This window comes from Calypte anna, chromosome 2 (genome assembly GCF_003957555.1).
Source record: "Calypte anna isolate BGI_N300 chromosome 2, bCalAnn1_v1.p, whole genome shotgun sequence".
NCBI lineage: Eukaryota > Metazoa > Chordata > Aves > Apodiformes > Trochilidae > Calypte > Calypte anna.
Window position 1 is genome coordinate 49,749,835 of NC_044245.1, and position 26,388 is coordinate 49,776,222.

At 45.0% G+C, this 26,388-nt stretch overlaps 1 protein-coding gene across 1 annotated transcript in view; it reads right to left on the reverse strand.

The window, feature by feature from the left end:
* Window positions 1-19,630, reverse strand: part of TBX20 (T-box transcription factor 20) — a 34,933-nt gene extending 15,303 nt beyond the window's left edge. The window contains exons 1-6 of the mRNA XM_008503374.2: window positions 19,433-19,630; window positions 16,977-17,211; window positions 15,449-15,613; window positions 10,177-10,285; window positions 4,532-4,690; window positions 855-931 (exon numbers count right to left, since the gene is read on the reverse strand). Of these exons, the coding sequence (XP_008501596.2) occupies window positions 855-931; window positions 4,532-4,690; window positions 10,177-10,285; window positions 15,449-15,613; window positions 16,977-17,211; window positions 19,433-19,559 (872 nt within the window). The 5' untranslated portion in view covers window positions 19,560-19,630. The remainder of the gene's footprint in view (window positions 1-854; window positions 932-4,531; window positions 4,691-10,176; window positions 10,286-15,448; window positions 15,614-16,976; window positions 17,212-19,432) is intronic.
* Window positions 19,631-26,388: the final 6,758 nt, after the last annotated feature.

The window sequence follows — 26,388 nt, forward strand, 5'->3', positions numbered from 1 at the left end:
TATCACCACATAGGAGCCTGGAGGGTTTTGGCCTCTCCAAAGTTTCTTTCATGATTGTGCACTCATAGGAAAATTTCAGTGTGCTGTATCCATCTCCATCAAGCTATCTTCCAGCCTAAAGGAGGCAAGCAGCTTAATTTGCTTTATTTGCCAAACTATTTGACACGATATCATAAAAATGTGACACGCTGGAGAGCTCCCAAGAGACTGAAGTGTATTTCCTACACAACTGTGTGTTAATGCTTCTGTCCCTATGGCAGCAGTTGCTTGCAATGAGCTGTGCAGAACCCAGCAGTTTCCAGATAAAGCTTTCCCCTGATGCAGCCTGCAATACAATTTTGATGAAACAAAAATGGCATCTTTGTCATCAGGATGGGAGTTACGGGATTCATCCTGATGGCAATAATTGCTGAATTCAGTGTCTGGGACTGCTAAAGTGTATTTTGGGAAGATCCTCTCTCTCTTTTCCACTGTGTGGAGCAGTGGGGAGCTATAAAGATGTTTTTCACAGGACCACTGCCCTTGTTTCTCACAGCCCTCAATAGGATTAAATGGCATGATAAGAAAAAAGCTTTTCATTCTGAAGTTGTAAAACTGACCCTCTCCCCCCTCCAAGAAGCCCCCTCAGGAAGACGAATATATCAGCCTCAACTGAACAGATGTCAAAACTCAAAACAGCTCTTTTTTTCATAAAGTTTATAAGTATTTTTAAAAGAGGTGGAGGAGGCTTACTGTATGCAAGGAGATAACAATAAAATGCACAGCTTCTCAGGAGTTGAAAGGATGCTTTTCCTACAAACTCTCTCTTCTCTTTATCTTATCTGCATGGAAAGTAAACAGAAAGTCCCCATTACCTCTCGATATCAGTGAGTCTGGAAGAGTCCCGGAATCCTTTAGCAAAAGGGTTGCTGTCAATTTTCAACTTGGTTATCTGGAAACACAAAAAAAAAAGAGAAACACGACATGAATTTAGTGTTAAGGTATTGCAGCATACAAAGTGTTAACCAAGCCATCCTCCTGACCTCACTGCTAATTTTATCCGTGTTCCTTGTGAGTGTATGTGTGTGTGTGTGTGTGTGTGTGTGCACACTACTCTTGAGTTTCTGCAAAAAAGTTGGGAGGTAAATCAGGTTATATTACACAGATGGCAATGGAAAGACCAAAGAGCACACACAGTGGACTCAGCCTTCATGTTAACCAGAGCAGGAGGAACCCACCCATGTACAATACTACTGCTTCCAAATACTTTAACACTTGAGTTATTTTTTTTTCAATGAACAATGTGCAGCATCCTACTAACCTCTGAACCTCCTTCATCGAGCTACACACCAGTGAGTATGAGCCCCAGCTATGAGCCACTGCCTACAGACCTGAAGATACTGCTTCTGTTCAGCCTCATTTTTTATTTTATTTTTTTGCCATGGGATGCAAATGTTCTCAGCCAGATCTACCAACCATCATCTATGTGCTGTTTAGCTGTTTTTGCATGGAAAGATGCCAAGGAAGTGAAGGAGGGAGGGGAGAACTCAGATTTAAAGTGACAGAGCCTGTGTTAAAGGAGTAATCCCATTAAAACCATCACTGTCCTGGAAGAACAGAAGTTTTACAACCAAAACTCTCCTCCCTGCTGCAACTGGAGCTACAGACTGGCTTTCAAGTGCATCTTCCCAGCCTTCCCATTCTGTCAGAGAAACCCATCCTGCCCCAAAGCATCAGGGTTCTCCCTAACTTTCCAGTCAAACTTTTTATGCATAGGTGGTGGCTTCCACTGAGGTTTTTTGGGAGCAGGAAAAAAATATACAATTGCCCTCATGAAATTTTCTAGCTGCCCAGCCAAATGAGATTTGGTGAATAAAGCCAGAGACATCATTACAATATTCAAATTTTCTAGCCATACATCTTCCAAAATTTAAAAATAAAACTGTAAGTGGGAGTTGGAGCTTGATGAGGGACAACACAGGACCTGTGAATGCCACCAACTCTATCTGAAAGCCATGAAAATCAACAGCTCCCAGAATTTTATATTGAGTAGCTATTTCAGCCTAGCTTTTCCCAAAACAAAAACCAGTCTGTAACAGAGAGACCACAATTTCATTTTTAATAGCTGGCCCTTGAGACCTGAAAAGAAAGGGGATATTTTCTGAATTTTCAGGCAATCAAATGCAGTCATCAAACAAAGGTATTTCAAAACGTGGTGGCTTCTCTTCATGAAAAAAAAAAAAAAAGATTGAACCCAAATTTTCATTTTAAGAAAGAGGTCTTCTAGGAAGGAGGAAAACACAGAGAGGGAGGGACAGGTTTACAAAGTCAAAACCTGAGTAATTACTAGTCTGCAGTTGATGAATGATGTGCTGAGCAGCAGCCAGCAACCTGCTCTGTGCCCTTGGGAAACAACTCACTGCACCCCTGGGCTGCTGCCTGCCCTGCCTGGCTTGCCACATCCACCCTGGGACAAGGTGTCTGGGGAAGGTCCTTGTTTTGAGGCACTACAGATTGATGGTTGTTCCTATGGGCTGGCCAAGCAACATGGGACCTCAGCACTGGCTGCAGATTTGAGGCTGTCTCATCATGCAGATACAAATGGTGGAAACTACCCTGAACACTCAGCCTTGTCACAGAACTCCATCTCACCCTATTCCCAAGATATCCATAAGCCCTTGGCTTGTGGTGATGCTGCAAAGAGCATCAGGTCAGTGCCTCACGTACAGAAAATGTTTTTATGGCAGCACTTTGGAAAGTACCTTGAACAAAGACAAGCTCTAACTGGTTCCATTGACTTAGATCACCAACACACAGAGCCAACTGCACTGCAGAATAATAAAGATGTCTATTCATCTCTTGAGCGTATTTTCACTAATCAAACTTCCATTTTCCTAATATTAAAGTTTTGGTATGACATCACAAGAGAAAATTTTTGTATCCACTGAAGCCAGATGAGACCCACAATCATTTATGGCCATATTTTTCCTGAGAGACTGTCTCACAAACAATCAGAGAACATCTGCTAGAAAGCATTTTAAAATGAAATCTGACCTACAATTCAACTCTGTGGCAGTGGTTTGGCTGTTTAAATAAATGCATGCCCTTTAAATCTTAAATTATGAGATAGTTTGTTGAAAGTGTAATGTATTTAGCTTTTATCTAATAACCTCCAGAAAGGTAATCAGCCCCTCCTTGAAACAGTTCTGAAAGAAATGGCAAAAATGAAAAAAGGCTCAATTTTCATTAGTCATAAATAAAATGACAACATCAACCTCTAGGGGCTCCAGAGATGTTCCATTGAGAAGTTTTACAGGATACAACGTATGTGCTTTGGGAGGGCTGGTTGAGAAACATCTCTGGTGTAAATACCATTGGTAAACACAGATCCTTCCTACAGAATAAATTCCAGGTTTAGCTGGTTTTGTGTCTGTTACTATTTTGCTGGTTTCTACAGAAAGTTAAATGGAAAAATCTAGCTGCCTGTCCAAACATTATATTCTTGGAATTGCCAGGTGTTCAATGCATTTTCTGCAGCATTCAGAGAAAAACCTGAGTTTCAAATTAATACATTCTGATATTAAAACCTTCAAGCAGGATATGGGGTCCGTCTCAAGGATTGCTTTAATACTATTAATTTTATCTTCAGAGCTTCTTTGCCCCCCCTGTGCAGTAGTTTAATTTTATTTGTAGCATTTAGAAATTACTTCTGCTTTATATTAAGAAATGCAGACTTCTTTAAATCATCCAGCAGGTTCGTTGACTCTGAGATGCTGCCTGCCCACATGTTTGGACAGAACTTGTATTTTTCTTAACTTGAGGGAATTAAGGAGAGGGAGAGGTATTTTTTTGAAGTGCCATAGACACTAAGCCCTTCAAGCACACTGAATTGTACTGAAGCCAACAACATCTTTTCATTGACTTAAATATTAAAGCCCTACCCACTGTCAAGCAGAGGCTCTGTTCTCCAATTGTTTATATACTTCCTAAAATTACTCATTAGCAATCCATTGTTATGATCTCCTCCATTTTGTATATATTATTTACTGGCATGCAAATTGAAATTCAAACATCTGGATGTAATCTGGGCAGCCTCTGAAAAGCATATCTCTGAGTGATTTCCCTTATGCTTGAGCCTTACAACCTAATTAGTCAACTTTTTAAGCCCATGAAATCATCCTGTGCAAACCAGAGTATCTCTCAGGTAATAGCTTGTGGCATGAAAGTTCACTGCAAATAAGAACAGCACCTTAATGAGCCATAACTTGAAAAGGTCTAAACAATAATATGCAAACAACTTTGTCTACACAGAAGTGCAGAAAAATGAAAGCTTTTTTATGTCCTCTTTACTTCCATGAATAATCCTTATGGCCCTTTGAAGTTAGAAGCACTACCTGCATAAGTAAAAATTACTCCTGAATAGGAACTAGGTTGGGCAAGGTCACTGCAGACATTGTCATGGAAAGGGAGGTTACATCAGAAAGTTTCCTTTGGAGAGTTTTTAGCACGGTGGAATTCAGTTAAATCCATGGAAATTAACAACTCTACTCACCAATTGATTCTGGTAGGCAGTAACAGCTGTAAAAACTGTCTCTGGAAAGATAAATGTCCTGAACTCTTCCGATTTCAGATTTAGCAAGGAAGCTGTGTGATCCTTCTTCTTAATAATGTGGACTCGTGGCTGATACTTGTGCATGGAGTTCAAAATGATCTGCAAGAAAGAGTGAGAAGGCACTGTCCTGAGAGGAAGGTTAACAGGACCCTTGAATGGCTGCAACACCGGAGGGGAGAATAGAGATGCAATAAACACTGCAGGGGAGACATCTGCAACCTAACCAGCCAGGGGCTGATTTTCAGAGCTAAAGCCTCCAGCTGCTTTGGGCAGTTCCAGAAAACGAAGCTGGAAAATCAGGCATCTCAGGAGCTGGTTTCCTCTCACTCCTACACAAGTGGTGAGCACACGTTTCTTGAAGCCTAAGTACCTGTTCCTACAGGTGAGATGGTTTACATACACAATTTGTTACTGCTAGTGTGTGCCCCAGTTTGCAGGTGTCAGCTGCAAGTGGAAATATTTAACTCTTAAAAGCTCATGACTAGAAGCCCAGCACCTGCAAAAATGTGCAGGTGCAGAATAAAAAGTCAGGAACCTCTCAAATAAAAGATACCAAACCAAAAAACCACCACCACCACCAGCAGCCCAACCCCCCCTGACCAAAAATAAAACTCCCCAGATCCCTTTAACCGTGGAAAACCTTTAAAGCAAATTACTTCGTTGATGCTCTTCACCGCAGGCTACCAAAAATGAGACCAAGGAGGGAAACCAGTACTGAATCCCGAAATGACCAGGTTTTGCCATTTTATCCTCATTAATAATTGTTTACGAGCTCCCAAAATAATTCTAAACCCAATGTACCAACTAACCAGTGTCTACGTTTGCTGGCATCAAACCAGGAGTCCCACTTGCTTCAGTTACCACTGGCTGGAGGCCTGTTGGGCTGCTTCTAACCACAGTATTACAATATAAGAATTAAATACAGAGCTCAGCTCGCACCAGTCCTTGTTTTGGATATAATCACAGTCACAAGACAAAATTGGCAATGGTGTGGGTGGTTCTATTTTGCAGGGGCCATAACGACACTGCAGCCAGCTCTGTACATCTGGAATAGCTAATGTGCATTCCTTGGGAAGTGTTAACTTCATCTGAAACACAGCAGAAGTGGTGCAGTATTTCATGCTAACTGAGTCGATGAGGGAGGTTGCACGTTGCATTGGTGTGGAGAACTTAAAGACAGCTTTGTCATGGCTTTTTCCATTTTTCCAGAAATTTCCACCAGCATTTTAGTCACTGCTCCTTTGGAGCCAAATATGGCTAAGACTCACACTGTGACTTTACATAGGGCACACAGCAAGAGGGAAATCCCCACGATGATGGGGAACCATCACCCTGAAAGTGTTGCATGGCTGCTTGTACCAACTCAAATCACTTCACTGTTTTACACATGCACACATTGACTTTGCTGTTAATATCCTCAGCACTTTCCTCTCTCTTTGTAAAATCGTGTCTTACCAGGCTAGTCACTTGGGCTCCTCTAAGCAGCTGGAAAAGATATTTTAAAGGATGGTGAATGGATGGTGGTGAGCTTACTGAAGGGTTGGCTCACAGAACTTGGTACTTCCCAATGCCTTTCATGGCTGTGTAATCCAAGCCAAGGCATTCCATCTGAGCAGCAGCTGAGGGGAAGGAGGAAAAGGCTGTGACAGAGGAGTTTCCACACATGCCCTTTCTTTTCATTCCTCTGTGAATGCAAATTGTGACGAAGAAACTCCATTTCTCAAACAAGACCACTTAATAGAAGTTTTCCAGAACCAAAAGGGCACAAGAATAACACCCCCTGCCACAACACTCTACTCCTCATGGCCCCAGCACTGGCAGCTCAGGTCCCCCAGGTATAAAACAAATATTGAATGCAGCCAGGAGGTCACAAAAGACCCACAGTTGAGGTTAAGTTCACTATTTGGTTTTGTTAGGGTTGGTGTATGCAGTACTCCATCTGCATCCCTGCACAGGCTGCTGATGTTGAAGTCAGAAGAATACTGAACAAAAGTACTCCTTAATACCTGTGCAACTTCTTACACTAGACCATTAAACAGTCTAAAGGAGCTGGATACACAGGGTGTATTGCACAGAGTAGCCCCCAAGAGTGGTCTCAAAGTCCAAGCAGTCCCTCTCCTAACTGCATGGTGTATCTGTCAGAAAAATCCCTGATGCCAGCTCTGCAATACTCGTGCTGAGGTGCCCCGAGAGGAACATCAGGTGCATGTATACTTACAGCAGCCACCCCAGCACAGGCTTACTGGCAGTGCACTGTGGTCACAGGCCCTCCACCACCCCATCTGCCTTCATGCTGAGAGTCTCTGGCAGGGAAGATGACCAGGATCCATCCTTACAGCATCCTGTGTGCTGTAAGGTCAGGCAGGTTTGCAGGCATCTGGCTCCCAGTGCCTACAGACCCATCACCAAAGGCAATCTGGATGCCAGCTGCAAACCCCCCTAGGTGGCTTTGAATTCAGGAACTATGCTGTGAGCGTGGGTTCCATGTTCTCTCAAAAAAGTGTTGCCAGGCAAAGGTTGCTTTCTAAAAGTATGGAGGTTCCTAATTGTTACCAGCTTGACTTTAAAAGGACACCTGCACGTAGGTCCCTGTGGCTATTCTGAAACCTTTGCTTTCACAGTTACTGGCCATGTTGTTCACGACTTTGTGTTTCCTTTTTGCATACATCCACGTGTTCAAGTTTTGCTATCATAAATTCCAGAAAAGCAATCCTATCCTCATGGTTCCACTCACCATAACACAGAAATTATTCCCCAGGTAAATACAACCAGAAGTCCAAAAAGAGTGAAAAACATCACCAAAAATCTGGGGAAAAAATCATGTTCGTAAACGTTCCACAATGGGAAAAATGGGAATTACTCTCTCAGCTGTAAAAATCCAGAGACAAGAGCCATTTCCTTCCTCTGCTAAGGATATCTGAAAGTGTTTCCATGGAGCAAGCTGTATATCGTGTGCACAGAGATAAGACTTCTTTCCAGTGCTTGGGGAGAATACACACATAGCTAGGGAGTTATACATGCTGCTGAAGACACACAGCAGTAGAGATGCATGCCAACTCCGAAAGTCTCAGAATAAGAGAAAACAAACAAAAGCTAGCACAAAAAATGGCTCTCTTCTTTTCAGATTACTTTTTTGGGAACTGAACCACCCTACAAATAAAACACCACAATTACCTTAACAACCAGAACTGTCTTCTGGAGGACAAAGAAAGGACGCAACTAGAACAAACTGGAATCAGGTTGGTTGCAGCTTCTCTACCTGTACCTACTGTATGAAGACATCTTTTAGATCATTGAAACTTTTTCAGGAACCTTATCAAACATAATAAAGATTTTAACAGTTCAATTAAAACAATCTCATCAGTAAAAAAGGGCTCTTTCAAACTGAAGAGAGAGGTTTCAGGAGGCATTTCAGTTCTCTCCTCCTCTTCGGAAACAGGATCTCAGAAATGCCATTGGCCATAGCACAGTGAGCCCTCCTTAAAGGCTCCAGAGAATGAATTTCTTCTTTAATTCTACTGAGCATCCAATGATGGTATTTACATCGTTTCAATAAGGCAGTACGTAACATGTGACAGCCTAATTTGGAAAACAGAAAACCATACAATAATAAAACGGGCATGCTCTGCGAAGGCAGAAACTTGTCACACAAATCTCACCATGGGATCAAGCCTTCGGGGTTTATTCCTAAATGAACATGCAAAATTTCCCATCAGCTTCAGCTGTCCAAAGCCTTTGTGTAAAGAATGGCATCCCCCTCTGCCACTTCTTGGAACATGTATCGGGAGGCTGCATCTTAAATGCTACAGATCATTTTCTCTCACTGCCTGTATTTGAGATCATTACATCTTATTGCTCTGTCACATGTCTCTGTTCCCGACAGCTTCTCAGACTTACTTCTCTTTTATACTCATCTGGTCTTCTGGGAACTGCACTGCTCCTAACTGGTTTGCAATATACTGCTGCAAACCCTTTATTAGAGGCACACATGGCCCCTGTTATGATGAAAAATGCTTCTTTTTAAATGTGCAACCATACTGCTCTATCATCATTCCATGATAGAGCCCACAAATCTTCAGGTTTGCCCTTCTACAAACCAGATTCAAGACAAATCTGAATCTGGTACCCACAAACAGAACCTTAAAAAAGAACTACAAACAGACATCTACTTGGGCTTTCTTTTCCTTTTTTAAAAACAATTTTTGTTGTGATTGTTGTTTACAGGTTGTATTTTAAATGATCATGGCCACAGTTCAGTTTTTAGTAACTGAAATGAGTAAAATGAGTAAAATTTTGAAATGAGTAAAAATGTTATTCAGATAAGAAGCACATGCACAGAATGCAACTCAGAGAAACAAACACTGTCACACAGTCTGAAAAGACAACAAGTACTAGGCTAAAAAGGGGATTTTGGATACCACAGTTATAAAGCTTATAGGTCAGTTACCCCTACACATTCTTCAGAGTTCAAAATCACTCCTCTCTTCCCAACATCTCACTCACTAACACTGCCTCCGTGCTCATTCTTCTCAACTGCCCTGTTCTCAGCCAACAAACCTTTCAGATCCATCCCCTTGCTTCTTCAACCTTCCCCTGGTAAATATCTGAGCTGAGGCAACACTTTTATCTCTTCCTTTGCAATCTGGAAGTGTAACAGGCTGTTCCTGAACTTTACAGGAACTTTTGGGTAGGAGATAGGGTGAACAATATGTTTTAGGCAGTCAGGTAGCTAAAGGAGTTGTTCCCAGTGATGGAGCACTGCAGGAGCTTATGGCCAGCAGCTCTACATCTTACTTACCAGCTTGCAGCCTGAAGGCTTGTGACAACCCGGTACTGATCCACGTCTTCAAGTTTTGCTATCATAAATTCCAGAAAAGCTGGAACCTGTCTCCTTTAAAGGCCAAAGTCCTTATAGCACCTTGACTTTCAAGTAGCCTACAGTTACTTCAGGGGCAACTGAGGCACATTTATTTTTTAAATTTGATAGCCCTGCTTTGGTGTCACATCAGCATTTTCTGCTGACTGTGGCTACACTGCATTGACTCTGAAAGTACAAGAGATCTTAGTGATGGCCCTAGCCCTAATAGGTTTCTTGTAACAAGAGCTACCTGCCAAGCACAAGTGGCAAAGCTTATGAGCTTGCTAGCCAGCACACAAGGCAGAGCATAAGGCCAAGTGACAGCAAAACAAGGGCAGAAGCACAACAAAAAGCTCACCTGCATCCTTTGTCTCCCTCACCTTGATGCTCAACTCCATCCTCAGCTTGTCCTCAATGGAAATTCTGCCTCTCATTGCAGTAGGAGCATGATTTGAAGCCTTACATTGACCTGGGCTCTACCTTATGAAAGTTAAAAACCCTTTTTCCTGAACTCACCTGTTCCTCTACAATTGAGATTAAAGCCCAACATGTTTCAGCAACATTCTCTTCCACTACAGTACGAAGGGCTGGCCAAGAAAGGTGTAACATGGGGCCGTGGCAGCCTTTCCCCATTGGAGGCTCTCACCCAGAAGCTTAGCCCTGTACATGGGCAAGCAGTTCCACTGCTGTAGTTCCTCTACCCTTTCCCACCAAGAGGGCTACTCACGTGGCCATGCTGATCCAGCTCGTTGTTGGTGAGTTTGACCTTTTCAAAGGACACCATCTGCTTCAGCAGTTGCTCTCCTGTGAATGGGGAGTCAGGGTGCACGTACAACCTAAAACACACAGCAAAAAGTTCTGCTCATAAAAAAAAATCTCACCTCTTGGCTTGTGCATGGGCACCACCTCCATATGAAATTAAAAACCCCATGCAGTGTCTTGCTTTCAGGATATGTGGTGGGCTCACAGACGTGGATTTCCTGAGAGCTTAGGGTAATACAGTGCTGCTACTCAAGACACACACAGTCTCACACAAACTAATGAACACCTGAAATACAATTATTGACAGACAGTAAAGCAGATGACCTGGGTTGTTTAATTCAGCTGAACATAATGAAGAATCCTATGTCCAAGAGCTAGAATGCTTCCTAATCATACCTCTAATTTTATCTAGTTATCTAAAATGGAGACATTAACTAACGTTCACAGTTGTGTCTTTTCCCAAATGAAAAACTGATCAAGTCTTTCCCCACAGCTGTACTAACAAGCACTTAAAATAACAAGTACAACTCAGAGAGAAAAAATATGGTGTCATTAGAGAGATAATGGGAGAATGTAGATAAAAATGCATTTTTCTTTATATGTACCATTAAGCCGTGATAATGATTTTAACCTGCACTCAATCACACGCTGGCTGCGGTGACGTCTGTTTACAAGATGTTGAAGGCTGCAGTCCAGCACAATGGTCTGACATGAAAAAATTAATTGCAGCCCTGTAATTAACAATCCACCACTTGGGAAATTAAGCAGAAGAAAAGGAAGCATAGAAGATTTGTAGATACAATGATATATACATTATGACCAGACTAATTACAAGTGCCAGGCTGTTTAAAAACAATGATTTTATAGGAATAATATATTGCTGAAAATTATTTAACTCAAATGTTCTTTTCTGACAGTGAATTAAGAGCTGAACTAGACCTTCAGCTAGCACAGACCAGACCTGTTCTGCTTCTGCCAGTGTTGATTATCACTGCTGAGGGCCTGAGTCTCATTTTGGGTGATAGCTTTGTCCACACAGATGGATTTCTTTGGTTAGGTGGGTGGGGCAGTGCTGAGATGCCCAGTTAAAAAAATAAACATTTTTTGTTGTTGTTGAGCTACGATTTTGGTTAGGCAGGAGGAGAATGGGAAAACCACTAAATGATGAGGTGTAACTCTCTGATAGACTATGTTGATCCCCAATCAAGGAATGCCCAAAGACTCCAGAGAGCGCAGATCTGTTGCTCAGTGAGGAAGATTTGTTTCTGCACCCTCCATTTTTGCCAGCAGAATCTCCAAGCTGCAGTGAAACTAAAATTTCACTGACACAGCTTGCCTCAGATGTGTAGGATGTTTTCCTTACACTGATCTGAAGCACAGCTTGGCTGGTATAACTATGTCCACAGGAGGGGTGTTTAGTGAGGGTTCCTGTTGCAATGAAATATTCCTGGCATTCAAGCATATTCACCACTATCATCAACAAAAATTATGATGCATCTGAAAATGCAAGACCTGGTATACTGTTACGTCAAAAGAATGTTACTTCTCATGAAAAATTAACTTCATCTTCCTGTAAAAAAAAACTGTGAAAATCTTGGTCTTTGGAGCCCTGAATTACAGAAAGCAAAAGACAGTCTGAATACATGTCCTGCAACTTTTGAGCCAGTCTTGATGCATTTCTTTTTAGAGCCTGACTCTTAATTTTAAATGTCTGGATAGCTAATAATGTTTACTGTGATCACAGAGTGTCAGACTCAGCAAAGTTTGGCTGACTGGGACCGAAAATCCAAACTATTACAAATATGTGCCGGGGAATGAGTAAAGATCTTCACATAAAAGCATATTACTCATGTAATGAGTAGACATAAAAGCTGAGCACAACTGTTCTACATTGTTAATGTTTGGCTCTGCTTTCAAAATATGAAGTGCCTGGATGTTAGCAAAGCTGTAATGGGAAAGTCACTGAAGGATGAGTACATATGAATATCATACAAAAATTGGGTACATAAATGTACTAATAGGCCTTGCTCTTCTTTTCTGACTTGATATGTGCCATCAATCCCATGGGTTTCATTCGGTGAACTGCACCTATTTGCACACCTCTGGAGCCTGAGCTTGTATGCATTGGAGAAGAGGGTTGAAAACAAGGCATATGTCCCACCGAAGTAGAAGAAGTCAAGGAGATGGAGAGCACGCATGAGCAAAGGAGTTAGAGAAGTAGACGTGCATATTCCAGCACGGCACACGAGGCTCCCCCAGAAGTTCACACAGGATCTGCTGCCTAAGGCTGGCCAGATGTGAGGGGCTGCTTGCTTCAATTCACAAAGGATTAAGGAGCCATATTTGGATGTGATTTTGCTCCACAGTATATGTTTCCTGATATATGCAAGGTCTGAGTGCTGCTTCCTCCTTGCATATCTTGAATTGTGGCACTGCTCTCCTATTTAGTTTAACAGTTGGACTGGTCCTACAAGCCCTATGCATGCTGCTTTTAGTTGCCTTACCATCTCAAATAATGTGCAAAATATAAGACCTTTTAAAGGTTTCTTACCTAGAGTTCTCTGTAAATGTGTAAACACTGTAACTTTAGTAAGCAAATATTTGTAGCCAAAAACAGGGAGGAAAAAAATGGGAAAAAAAAAAAAAGACTTTTGAGTGAAAGAAAGGAGACGAGAAAGAGAAAATAGAGATAAAAAGGTACATGCTGACACTTATTTAAATGATGTTTCACACAGTCTTAGCAATTTGGAGGAACAAATATAAAATATCACATAGGAATTCTCCCCAGATAGCACTTTAGAAGATTTACAAAAGACTCTCTGAAAAGTGTTTTTATTTAAGTATTCATTGCAACATAAACTTGTCTTAAACATTGACAGCAGGAAGACAGGGATAAAACAGGGTTTTGCACCAAGTTCCCTGGAGGGCTAATCTTTCAGACAGAATCACTTATTATGCTTATTAATTTTTTAAAAAAGTTTTCTTAGCACTGCAAGCTATTTTTATGATGGAAAGAGCAAAAAATGCAGCAGGTTTGGTCCTCTGATCCTGCAAAGTCTGACACCCACGTGTAACTTGACTCCTGAACCGTTCCCACCATACCACTGTGCCGACGCGGGCAGTGATGGGCATCAGGAATTAGCACCTTGGTACCAGCACCCAGGTGCTAAGCACACATCCAACCTCTCCCTGACACTCCTCAAGTAAGGAGAGTTAAAACCTTGTGTCTGAAGGCATGTGTCTGGAGGGCAAAGAAAGAGAACTTCATCCAGGGGTCCTGCTACTGGATTAGGATCAAACCCATTTCAAAATGGGAGTAGAACTATTTCTAATCTGTTCAAGCAAGACGGAGGCCTCCCACCTCAAAAACTGCATTAACACTCTAGGAGCTCTAATAACTCAAACATCAGCACACTGAGCCTCTTGACATCCTTTTCCTCACCAAAAAGGAGCACAATAAGGAAAAAGTGCATAAATGTGTACACAAGAAACATGCATACAAAGAAAAGGTAATCTGTGCCTGTGCTATGATCAGTGGTCTGTTGGTTAAGCATCCTGAAAATGAAACAGGGAAGGCTCATGTTTGCACAGAGGGGCACTGATCCGATGGGGTCTGTAAAGAGCTACCACAGCAGGATGATAATAAATATTAAACTCCTGGAAAGTTTGACCCCAGGTCCCAAACAGTCAGCAGGGCAGTTGCTAATTATTCCGAGGTCAACTCTTGTCCTATACGATTTTGAGTATTTCCTCACTGAACTTGTCTGTGCCAAATAATGTGAAACTAGATGTCTATTTAAAGGTATCCCAAAAGGCATGTGAACAGAAAAATAATAAGAAGAGAACCCTGCCTTAAAACTATTTCTGTCCTTCCCTTATTTCTTCTTTTGATGCTGACTCTTTTAGAGCATGATCTGTGGTGTTTTCTTTGGGTTTTGATCAGTGTCCATTACAATACGTCAAATGAAGCCCTCAGACGTTAACCACATTGCAAGAAGGAGTTTTTGGCGATGAAAACAAAGCCGACATAACTCCTAGGTTGCTGTCTTTAATCACAGCTTCTCTGCATGCACTTTTTGTTTGTTTACTTCCTTGAGCCGCCTTCCAGAGATCAGCATTCAGCAACATTTCAGTCAAACTATTTATATGAGGAAAGCATGTAGGATTTGGTCCCTATACCCACACACACACAGAAATGTGCTTCCATTTCTTGTGTTTCATTTCTAATTTCTCTCTCTGTAATAAGCAAGTTCTTAACCCCAGGCTAAGCCACCTGGAGCGGATCTGTGTGCCTGCACAGAGCCTTCCACCCAAAAAAGTTCCTTTGAAGGCAGGGAGGCATCCACGTTATTTCTATATCTCCGGCTCTGACTCAGCAAAGCCGTTCGACATGTGCTTCAGACTTTCTGGACTTGGGAACTTAAGTGTGTACTGAAGTGCTGGGCAGAATATGATGAAGTGTGGGGTCTCCACTGCTGTTGGACAGCCTGGTGCTCCAGCCTCAGTTTCCCAATGCCAAAAGGAGACAGTCGTTAAACACAGAAACTGAAAGATTTTAGAAATTCATTTTCTACAGCATTTTGTTTCTGTACAAAAGGGGGTGGAATTTACTTGAGATTTTCCTAATGTCTCAGAAACTGACATGGTTGCTTAACAGAAAAAAAAAAAAAAAAATTAAATTTCTGTGCTGCTCTGTACTTTCCCTGCTGCCTAAGAGATGACTAAAAGCAAGAATAAAAGTGCTGGTTAGCAAACGCTGGGCGTGTTATCAAGAAATAATACTATTTCAAATATAAACAGCACTGGATTGTAATGTAATGTATTATTTCTACTTGGCTGGTGGTGCTTGGATTCCTTTAAATTACAAGGTCAAATACAGGGGGCCAAACCCAAGAGACAAATCAATATTTTTTTTTTAGCCTTCTTATCTGAATTGAGACAAACTTCATAAAAAAAAAAAAAAATTATATATGTACACACACATATAAGAGGTTTTAGCCAAATCCCGCATGCCTCACAACATTCAATATAAATCAAGCATCAAGCAGAGATTTGAGGCCCAATTCTGCAACCAAGAAAGTAACAAGTTTGCAACTAACTTTGTTGAGCATAGACTCAGAAGTCTTGGAGGATGGTTTGCAAATGGGGGGAAAAGATTAATGGCAGATATTTCTTGAAGGAAAATGAAAGTTAAAGTAAAGAAAATAAAATAAAGACCGGCAGTAAAATCTACAAACCTTGCAGGGAGTGGAGGGTCAGCTTTTCCAGCCACTAACCAGGAAGACCTGTGGTAGGCATATCTATATCTTTTATTGTCCACAGGAACTATATCCATTAACACAATGTACTTGGCTTCAGGATCCACCCCCGAGAAGGAAACCCTGATTGTGGGAAACATTCTCCTGAAATAAAAGGCAAATCATAAAATAAATACATGAACGGAAAAGAGAAGCAAGAAAGATTCTAAAAATGGTGCTAGGATTAAGAATTATATTTAAAACATGTGAAAAAAAAAATTAAAACATCTATTGTTTCTTCTTCAGCATGATCACAGTTAAATCCTGTGTGTCTCCAATATGCACAAAAAATGCAGCTTGAAAGCACGATTTTTTGAACAAAAAAAGGTAAAAAGGGTAAAAGTGGAAAAGTAAAGGAGAAAAGTACTTTTTCCTGTTAATTAGAATTGTACCTGAAGTACAGAAGTCCTTAGAAACATCGATTTTGTAAATAGGATTCATGCTACTGCTAGGGAAATCCTGAAGAAAATATTTCTGTTAATATTCTCACATATTCTAGGTGCATGGTCTTTTAAGTCTCCTCACAATATTTCTGGGAGGAATTTTCAAAACCAAACTTCTCTTTCTTCACTTAAATTGACAAAAAAAAAAACAAAACAACAAACAAAAACCCCAAACCCAAACAACTTTAAAATGCAACATTTTGCTGAAGACCAGAAATAAAGTTAAATAACTTTTTAAAGTTTTTAAATAACTTTTTAAAATTGACCCTAAAAATCGATTGTTTTATACCTTTTCTTCTCTTTTTTTTTTCTTTTTTCTTTTTTTTTTAATAAAATAATAATTTTTTAAAGTATGCTATTAAGAAAAAAATAATTATCAGGGACCTAAATGAGTAACAGCTAACTCTGGGGATTACAAAACCCGACATTTGGCTCCTCCGTACTTTTCTTTGACTGAAGGAAACGGCACGGTCCGAAGTGACGGGAAAGCCCGAGATTCTTTCGCACATTTTTTGCAGCCGAGAGACAACCAAACCAAATCCAGCCCTGCCTGAATTACTGCCCCGCGACCCCGCACTTTCCTGTGTTTCTACCAACCCGGCCCCCCAAAATCCCTGCACCGCACCGACACCGCAAAGTAAATTATCAGGGAAAGGACATTTCTTCCCACTCGCTGGGACCTTCGGGTTCATTTCAGGCTTGCCGCCCCGGGCACGGCGCAGCCGCCCTCTCTCTCTCTGCTACCTCTGCCGCGGGGCTCCGCGCACCGCACAGCATAGCGCAGCGCCCGCCGAGGGGCTGCTGACAAGCGCGGCTGCAATTAGGGGGTTTCGCCTTTTTCCTCCTGCCCTTAACCTACTCGTGCTGCTCTCGTCTCCACCCCCCCTCCCCCCCAAAAAAAACCCAAAAAACAAAAAAACCTCCGTGTGTTTTCGTTTGGTTTGTCCCCTCCCTCCGTCATCTCCCCGCACCCCAGGGCACTTTATGAAGCTGCCCGAAGGGACCCCCGGGTTGGGCAGCCTTACCTTCCGGATTTGGTGATGATCATCTCGGTACCCAGTTCGTGAAACTTGTCCCAGAGCTCTTTGGTCTCCAGAGTGCAGGAGATTTTGGCCATCTCCTCGCTGGGAATGATGGGGGTCGTGGGGATGAGGGGTTCGGTACACAGGGATGAAGGGCTGGTGCTGAAATCTCCGTGAGGGTCCAGGCTGGACAAGTCACTCAAAGGTTGGGCGCAAGAGGATTTCTCAACGAATTGCTCTGCAGAGGTTTGGGGGTGGAGGGGAAAGACAGAAGGAACTCAGCCACGGAGAGGCGACCGACGGGGGAAAAAAATAAATAATAATAATAAATAAAACAAACAAATAAAAAAAATTAAATACCCCACAAAACAATGCCATGTATCATTCATCTGCCTCCCCCATGTTCCAACACACCCCTAGATCCGTGCTGTTTCTTAGGCTTCGGCTCATCATTTGAGGGCAGGAGTTGTGATTTTCGGAGATCGGCTCTGGGAAGAGCTCGGAGCTCTCCCCAAAGGAGCACGGGGATGGGTGCCGGAGGGATGACGGGGGGCGGCGGGAAGCAGCGCGGTCCCGGCGGCATCGCCGCCCGGCTATTACGCTCTCGGTGGGGCGCGGAAGGGCAGGGCGGGTCCTGGGCGCTGCCCCTCTTGCAAACCGAGGATTTCCATGGAAAGGTCACTAATTCTCATTAAAACGGGAGCGCTCGGCCGTGGGGAGCTGCTGAGGGCTGGGGTCACGCTGGGAGAGAGAGGGAGACTGCTCCTAAATTGCACCACTGCCAGAGCGCTTAACAGAGACCGGCCGCGCAGGCTCCGCGCTTCCTCCGCGGAGGGAAAAAAAAAAAAAAAAAAAAAGCCAAGGAAAAAATAAAATAAAACAAAAAAACCCACCACAACCCACAAACCTCAAAACTGTGAGCGCGTTCACTCGCACGGAGACCTGGATCTGCTGCGGCTGAACACACTCCAGTTTTTGAGAAACAGGATCGGGCGGACCTGCCTGCTGCCGCGCAACCTGCGCGGAGGAGGTAGCCACGACCGCCGATGGTTCCTGCCGCTGCTCCCCCCCTGCTAACCCCGAGAGGCTTCGGCGGCTCCTCTGGGAGTGTCACCCGAAGGAGGGGACAGGAGGGACAGGGGCCCGGGGGTCTGTGACTCAGCCCCGAGTTGAGGGACCGGGATGCGGCGTTGGATCCGCCGCCAAGAAAAGAGAGGCGGATAAAACGTGCCCTGCCGTTGCAGGGAAAGATTTCTCCCACATCTCCGGTTAATAAAAGTCGAGTTACAGGCCGTTGTTTCCCTTCGATTTCTAACTGAAATTGGTAGGGTAATGAGTTAAAAAAAAAAAAAAAAAAAAAAAAAAAAAAGAAGTTAATTAAGAGAGCTTTTCAGAAAGAAATAAAGAAAGGGAAAAAAACCAAAACAAAACCCAAGAAAAATAGCTACGCTTAACACAAGACAGTGTAAATATGTCAGACCAGTATACCACAACATTCCTGGCCTACGTTATCGCCTCGACCAAAAAGTAAAGTTTAAAATGAATCCTTGGACTGTGTAAAAGCTACTGAGTCAGTTGATGAGATGGAGCAGACGCTGAGAGAGCTGCCTTTTCTAGATTCTTATAGGATTGGATAAAATCTTGTTCATTTGCACCCTGAAAGCTTAATTAACATTTTTTTTTTCTCCCTTGCGACTCATGGATGCATATGAGGACCGCAAGATGCAGAAATTGAGAGAGAAGGAGGGGAAGATGTTAGTGTTTTTTTAAAAGGCTTCGGGAATCTGAATCGAGTCGACCTAATACAAGTGAAATCGCTTGTCGAAATTAGCGAGGAATTACTATTTTAAAAATCCTCCTAGTTCTTGTAAAGTAAAACAGTCTGTATGAGCCTACGCCGAGTAGCTGTGGAGCGAAGGGATTTTCAGGTCTACGGATAAGTTTTATTACCCCTTGTAAGGTTAGGTGTGACACGGAAGATCCCTTTATTTTACTACCAAAAAAACCCAAACAAACAAACAAACAAACAAAAAAACCAAATAAAACAAACAAAAAAAAACCACAACCAACCAAACAAAAAAACATAGACGATTTGCAATAAATATTTAAGACGTTAATTTCCTACCAGCGAAATGTAGCTGCCTTAGGGTGGTGAGGTTATTCTACGAACCGATAAATAAGTGGCGTAATTTAAACTAAAGGAATTTAGGAAATGGTTTGTGCTATGACCAGCCTCGCCTGAAAACGACGGTGGGTAACGAGGAGACTTCGCTGGCTTTCACCGTGCGGCTTTCCCTTCAGAGGGGAAACCTCCGGGGAACCCGCCACTGCCTGCCCCGGCAGCCGGAGCTACATGGAAGGCGAGCCTGAGCGGAAAGGACGGACAGACGGATAGATGCATGCAAGGGAGTTCTGCTCCCCACAGCCACCGGCAGTCCCCCTACCCCGTCCCCACTCACCCAGCGGCTTGATGGTGCTCTCGGGGGACTCCTTGTCCTTGGAGCTGCCGCTCGACATGAGGGCGGCGATAGAGAAGGCGTTGGCCCTGGAGGAGAGCTGCGGCTTGGGGGGCGGCGTGTACTCCATGGCCAGCCGGCGGAGAACGGCGAGACTCGGCGATGCCCGGACGGGAGGACCGGGAGAAGGACCGGCAGAGCGGGGTTAGGGAGCAGGCAGGAATTGCTCTGCTCCCGGCGCCGCTCGCTCCCCCGCCTTAACGCGGGGCCGCCGAGATCCTATCGGCCGGCGTCCAATCGGCGGCGGGACACGTCAAGGGCCCCGGCCCGGCCGCGAAGGAGGGGGCGGAGGCGGGCAGCGGCAGCAGAAGGAGGAGGTGGAGAAGGAGGCGGCAGGGGAGGGCTCTGCCCGCCCGCGGGGTGGGCAGGGGGCGGCAGGCACTCTGGTGAGCTCCCCGCCGCCTCCCCCCGCTTCGGGAAACGCAGCCCCGCTCCCCGCCGGGGCCCCGGCTGCGGGTCAGGGTGCGCCCCCCGCTCCTCTGAGCCCTGGGACGGGGCGGGGGGGATGTAACACGGCCGGGTGCTCCCGAAAAAGTCGCTAGGCTTTCTTGATTCAGTGGAGGGGTGGTTGAAAGGAATAAAATAAATAGTTACTGTTTTGTGTTGGTTGTGTTATTTTTTTTTTCTCATGAGTGTATCTCTGTGTCTATTTTCTATTTTCAATTCAAATGTTAAAATCTACAATTTTCAAAGCAGGCGTTCCGTCGTTGCGTGCATTCTGCTGGTATAAAAAGTTCCTTAAGGCTGATCGTACACTTGGTTTTCTTTCACCAGACCCTCAATGTTGTCATCCCAATCAGATGTACGCGCTCCGACCGACTCCCGATGAGACCTTCGCTGGGATCCCGTCCCAGACAAACCAGTGCGTGGACCACTGGTCGCACTGTTTTCTTCAACTCAGTTTACGGAACTCCATCAAACTAGATGGTATTGATCACGCACATAAAGGCAGAGAGAAAACCAGGACGGGCTGATGGTGCCAACGAGCAGAAAGTCAGTAATTTAAGGAAGCTGCTCAACAGTATTCTTTTAAACACTGTAAGCATCCTCCCGTAAATAATAAGCAAATAACAATAATTTTAAAATCCAGGCGATCTAACTAACGTCCTTTCAATAAAGCGGGTATTTAAAAGATTTGCTTGCTAAAAACGACTCAGAGCGACATTAAAATTTGTCACTAAACTTTCAACTTCTAAACCTCGAACGGAATCCGAGAAGCTTTAGATACGCAGGCTTGTGTCAACAGATGTGCTGCCCGCAGTCGGGCACCTATTCCTAATTAACTTATTTAATTAATAAGGAGAAACAAATATTCGGCTCACCCTTTGCAGCCAGTGAAGCAAAACACTAATCAGCACCCTACCTCTTTGAAATGAGTGCGAACTAACTGCGGTTTGCCCTTTTATTACCTTAGTTTTCTAAGATATAGGATATGTAGATAGTGTAGAATACCAATGTATGTTCTATCACAAATCGGACGTTCACATTTACAAGCGCCTGAAGCTTTTTTCAGGGGGGGGATGATTTCGGTGTGTGGCCCCCGGTGGTCTGGGGGTCTCGGTCTTGCCTAAGAAGTAAGCTGGGGGAGAGAGGCGAAGATGCAGAGCCCAAGCCAGCGCCCGAGGGCCGGGGAGACAGGAGACCCTGCCGCGGCAAGGTCAGCCGCTCACGAAGCATCGCCTCTTGCCACAGAGAAAAAGAGACGAACGATTATCCCGACATCAAACCCATGAAAACAAAGAAAGAAAAAGTCTCCAAACCGTTTGACCTCTTTACTCTGAGAGAGACTCCTCCTTTTAACAGTGTGGATTCCCGGCGGGACGGCCCCGCTCCCGGCGTGCGAGAGGCGGCGGCGCCGGGACGGGGTCCCGGAGTCCGGGCCCTGCGCTCCCTTGGCCCTGCCTGAAAAGCAGGGTTCGGCCTGCCTGAAAAGAAATACGAGGAACTGTACACATAGTTTAGGGAATGATTCGTTTCACCCTTTCGCTGGTGGTGGGGGGGTTGTCTAAAGCCCCATTTGGTTTCCTCCCTCCTCTATGCGTTGCGCAAATAAGTGTAATACCTTAAGCCCCCGTCAAGGTAACTACGCCGATCCTGCAGAAAGAAAAAAAAAAAAAAAAAAAAAAAAAAAGAGGAAAAAAAAACCAAAACAAAACCCAAACCAACAAATAAACAAACAAACAAAAAAAAAAACCCCAAACTCTCCCTCTCCTCCTGCTGATCTCTATCCCCGAGCGGCCAGGTCGTAACATATCTGTCCCTAGCAAGAACTGCCCGCTGGGTGCACGGCCTGTCGGGGCTCAGGGGAGGGGGACAGCGGGGGGGCCGTGAATAGTTAGCTCGGTGCTGCCTGCGCCCGGATGGAAAACATCGTAATGGGGGGGGATTGCCTCAGCCTTTGGGGCTACGACAGCGCCCGCATCCTCTTCTGCTTTGCCTCGCCGCGGGATTTCCAGCTCCGTGGTGTGACCGGTCACTGTCTTTGCTGAGGAAGAAGGTCCTAGACCCGGCGGGGGAAAGTGCTGTGCGGTGAGAGGGGCGCGGAGCGGCTCAGAGGGAGATAGACTGAGGCCGCGGCGCAACCGCGGAGCGGGGATGGGGATGGCGATCGTCCTCGGACAGGGGGTTAGACCCCTGGCAGAGGGACTGTCCTTGGATACGTGCGGGTCCCTGGTTGTACCTTGGAGATTAAATACCAGGGGGAAAGAAACTGGATTATTTCGTTTTACTTTATTTTCAATAGGGTCCGTCTGAACGGGATGGCTCTTTGCTCAGTTAAGCCAGGCAAGCTTTTGTTCTATCCCACGAGAATCTTAGTTTTCTTAGTTTTTCCCCTCATTTCGCCTCCGATAAGGAAATGAGCCTTGTCTAGACGTCCAGAGCACCCCCCCCTCCTTCCCTCCTCCCCCTTCTCCATAGCCCCCCTCAACCCCGCCGTGGGCAATAGTGGAGCTCGGCTCCGGCCGCCTAATCCTGGCTGCGGCTCTCTCCCTCGCCGGGGCCGAGCCGGGAGACACACGGATCAGAGGACTCGAGTGGGGAAGGGGACCGGCTCCCTTGAGCCACCCTGCCACCCCTGATCATGGCCCTCTCCGAGTTTTCAGAGACGGGGTTACGTCCTCAGGACACACCGCTACTCCAATGCTTGGTCTACCTCCTGTTTCCTAGCCAGGAGGATGTAATTAATAAATCCCTACTCGCTTTTCCCGGGGAACGCAAGCCGGAGCAGCCGGCCCCCACCGCACTTTCCCCTTTCCAGCTGCCAGGGGACAGCTGAGCGACTGTCACCGCTGTACCCACCCCGGTCCTGAGAGCAGAGTTACAAACCCTGATGCACCCGGACAGGGCGGTCGCCTTGTAGAAACCCGTTTACATTTAATCCTTCGTTATTTCTTTATCCTTATATAAAGACCACGCCACGTACACCGCAGAGTTTGTTTTCTGCCTAGCGAATCCAGGTAGGTGTTCGTCTCTAGTGTCACCCTGGCATGGCAAAGCTGTTTCATTATACTTTCAAACTATCTTTTTTTCCCTCCTCCTCTGCGTAAAAGAGCTCCTTGCTGTCTTGTGCTCTAGCAAAAACCAGCGCGTGGGCAAGCGCTTCCTACCTCGTTGCGCTGGTTCAGTTACCAGCTTTAATCAGGATTAAATATTGGTTTCAGCGTTATGTTTCAAACAGGCAGTCTACAAGCCGCTTCCGAAACGTCTCTCTGATCTCTGAAAAGCAAAGGTGAAAACCCTAATTCCATGAAAACGGTGAGCACCGCTTCTTTCCGGCCCTTCTCCCACCTAGCCAAAATCAGGACGGGAAAGAGACACGAGGGATAGAAACATGCAGAAACCCACCAGGAAACCCACCGTTCTGCCCAGCAGCAAGCATGAGTTCAGGTGCGCCTTTGCTTGAGTGACATGAGCCCCAGCCCTGCGCTCTTTTGCGCGCCCGCGCAGCCCCGTGGAGGGAGGGGAATGGTCAAAGGGGCGCAGGGCTGGGGACCACGCTCAGGTTTTAAGCGACTGTTCTGCAGGGGGATTAGAGGGGCCACTGCTGATTTTTTTGTTTAGTTTTAATTTTTTCCCCCCTGTCTTTCGAAAGCCCCCACACCACGCACTTTACAGGCGAGGGAGAAATCTAGAGGCGGCCCCGCGGCGGCATCCGTGGGGCTGTGCCCCAAACCTGTCCCGGCTGCTGTTTCTCCGCAGAGAACCGAGCTGAGCCCAAACCCGCCCCTCTCCTGGGTGCCCCTTAGGATAACGTGGCATCTGCATCCCATCCCTCCTCCCCCGCTACTTTCCCGCTTCCCCTCCGGAGCTGTCGACTGTGTAGTGGTTGAGAATCTCCTCTTTAATTAGGAATCGAGGGGGTACCTCTACCGACACCCCTCACTGCAGCCTTCGCGTCCTAATCTCTTCCCTCTCACCGCTGCCAGGAACTGGTGCCCGAACCCACACTGATCGCTGCAAGGTAACCTGCGGTGCTGCTTTTAGCTTGGAAGCATTCCCACCTCGGGAGAGGAGGAGTTAAAATCTTTTACTTAGTATTATTTTTCACACCCCTTGTAGATGAAACCAGCTTGTACTATGTAAAAAAATCACGTTTATTCGCTCGATCAAGGTCGCAAGAACCCCCATTCGTGCCTTGTGAGCGCTTCGCTGCTTTACCAAGCGATGGCTACAGGGCTCCCCGGCTCCGCTTCTCTGCAACCTTCCGCGATTATCGGCTCTGTTTTCAGGCCTTTATTCTCCTCCTCTGCACATAATTATATTGCTCTCTCCGACGGATTCACCCTCTCTTCGCGTTCCCCGGTTTCGGAGCAACCCCCGTTGCCAGAGTAATTTTTTAGGGCGGGGGCATCTCTCCCTTCGCCGCTGCCATCCAGGCAAGAAGCCCAGGTACCGGAGATCCAATTTCACAGCAAAAGCATCTCAATGTCACCTACACCGAGAAGGTGGCTTATTGGAGCAAAATGGGAGGCATTTTAAACCCATTAGGCATCTCCCAGATGCAAATCCAATGGTGGAAAGAGAAAGGCTCTATTAAGACCCGAGGGCTGACAATTAGATTATAGTCCAATTGCCAGTGGATAATGTGCTAAAAGCTTTCCCACTTAGTGTAACTCCTCACTGAAAATTATTCACACTTTGCAAGCTGCTGCACTCCTGAACGGGAGACGTTTTTGCCCACGGAGAGAGCGGGTGGCCGAGCAAAAGCTGAAGATACACACACACGGACACACAGCCAGGAGGATCATTAAAACACATCCATCTTGATCAAAACCCACAGAGTAAATCTGCTTTTGGTGCAGCCTTGCGAGCGCACACACAGGTGCTACAGACGGGCAAGTACAGATGCATCCATAGGGGTATAAACCCCTGCGGAAACATGCGATGCTCTGTGTGTAAACTCACTGCTCGTCAGCTGGGTGCGATTACAGATCTTAACACCCCTTCCACCTGCAGAAAATATACTGTATTTTCCATATAAACCTAAAGTTTACGCTTAATGAAATGATGGCATTTTTATTTTTTGTTATAAATCTGAGTTTGGGTACTCCACAAATATTTTCTTTGTCAGTTTACAACCGTCAGTAAAAGCTGACGAAATTTTCACAAAAGGTTTTAAACTCCTAATGTTCTGCAGCTGTAATATGAAGCACCACCAAGCAAGACTTCGGATGTGATCACTTACTTCAAATATCGCGAAATCTCTTTAGGTTTTAAGATTAGCTACCGAATAAAGCTGCAAGGAATGCACTTTTTTTCCTTCTTTTTCTTTCTCCCCTGGTCTGAGTTTATTAGCACCCTGACTATCCACGAAGGTCATTATCCGAGGCAATGACTTCCCCCTCTGGCGGGCAGCCGGGCTGGTTTCGCCCAGTGCAGGCAGCAAACACTCAGGAGGGGATGAGGGGGTTGCGGCCCCCGATGCTGTGCCTGCCCCCGGCAGGGGTAGGGATCCCTGCCCCCCCTTCTTCATGGACTATTCCGAACCCCCGTCGGGGATGCTTGCACCCCTGGGAAGAGGATGCTCCACGGCAGCCAGGCAGCATCTCATCCCATCTCAATGAGTGAGGAGGGTCTGCCCTGGACTAGAGGGGGCTCATGGCAAAACGGGGTTCCCCATGGTGCAGGAGAGGCTGCAGGGCCTTCCTACCTCTATGCAGCGAGGGATCTCTGCACCCTTTCACATCCCTTTCACACCCTTTCACCTTTTTATTTAAGTGTTATTGTCTGATTTTGGGGGGGGGGGTTGTGTTTTTGTTTTGTTTGTTTGTTTTTAATAAGTAACTCAGAAGTTTGTCTTCCTCAGCTTTCTCAGCATCGTTTAATTGAGAAAACCAAAGCAAAACAAGTCATTCCCACCAGCAGCCAGAACAGCCAAAGCCTGTACAATACACCACACACCAGCAGTGACCAAACACCTGCTTTGGATTTGGTAGTTTCAAGCAATAATCAGAGGTGTTACAAAAAGCCATATGATCTTTAATATTCTATTTCTATACAACAATTTCTTGCTCAATTTCAAAACCAAGGTCCTTAAGAACCCTTCCACCTGTTGTGCAGAGTTACAGGAAATATGCATTGAATTAACTGGCAGAACTGAGCAGGAAGCAGAACTAAGCATGCTGGAGGGATAAATAAGTTCAGAAAAGCTCCTCACAGGTCTTAAAAGTAAAATGAGAGAATATAAAATTTTCTATTGGCAGTCAGAGGGGCTGCATTACAATGGCTCGTGAAAGGATGTTTACCTAGTTTCTTTACACAAATAAACTTTTTTATTTCTCCACACAAAGCTCTTCAAAATTTTATGAACCATAAAACATTACTTGCTTACTTAGCAGGTAGAAATATTATTCAACATGAAAAATCTGTGTGCAAAGGTATAGATATATCTATACACA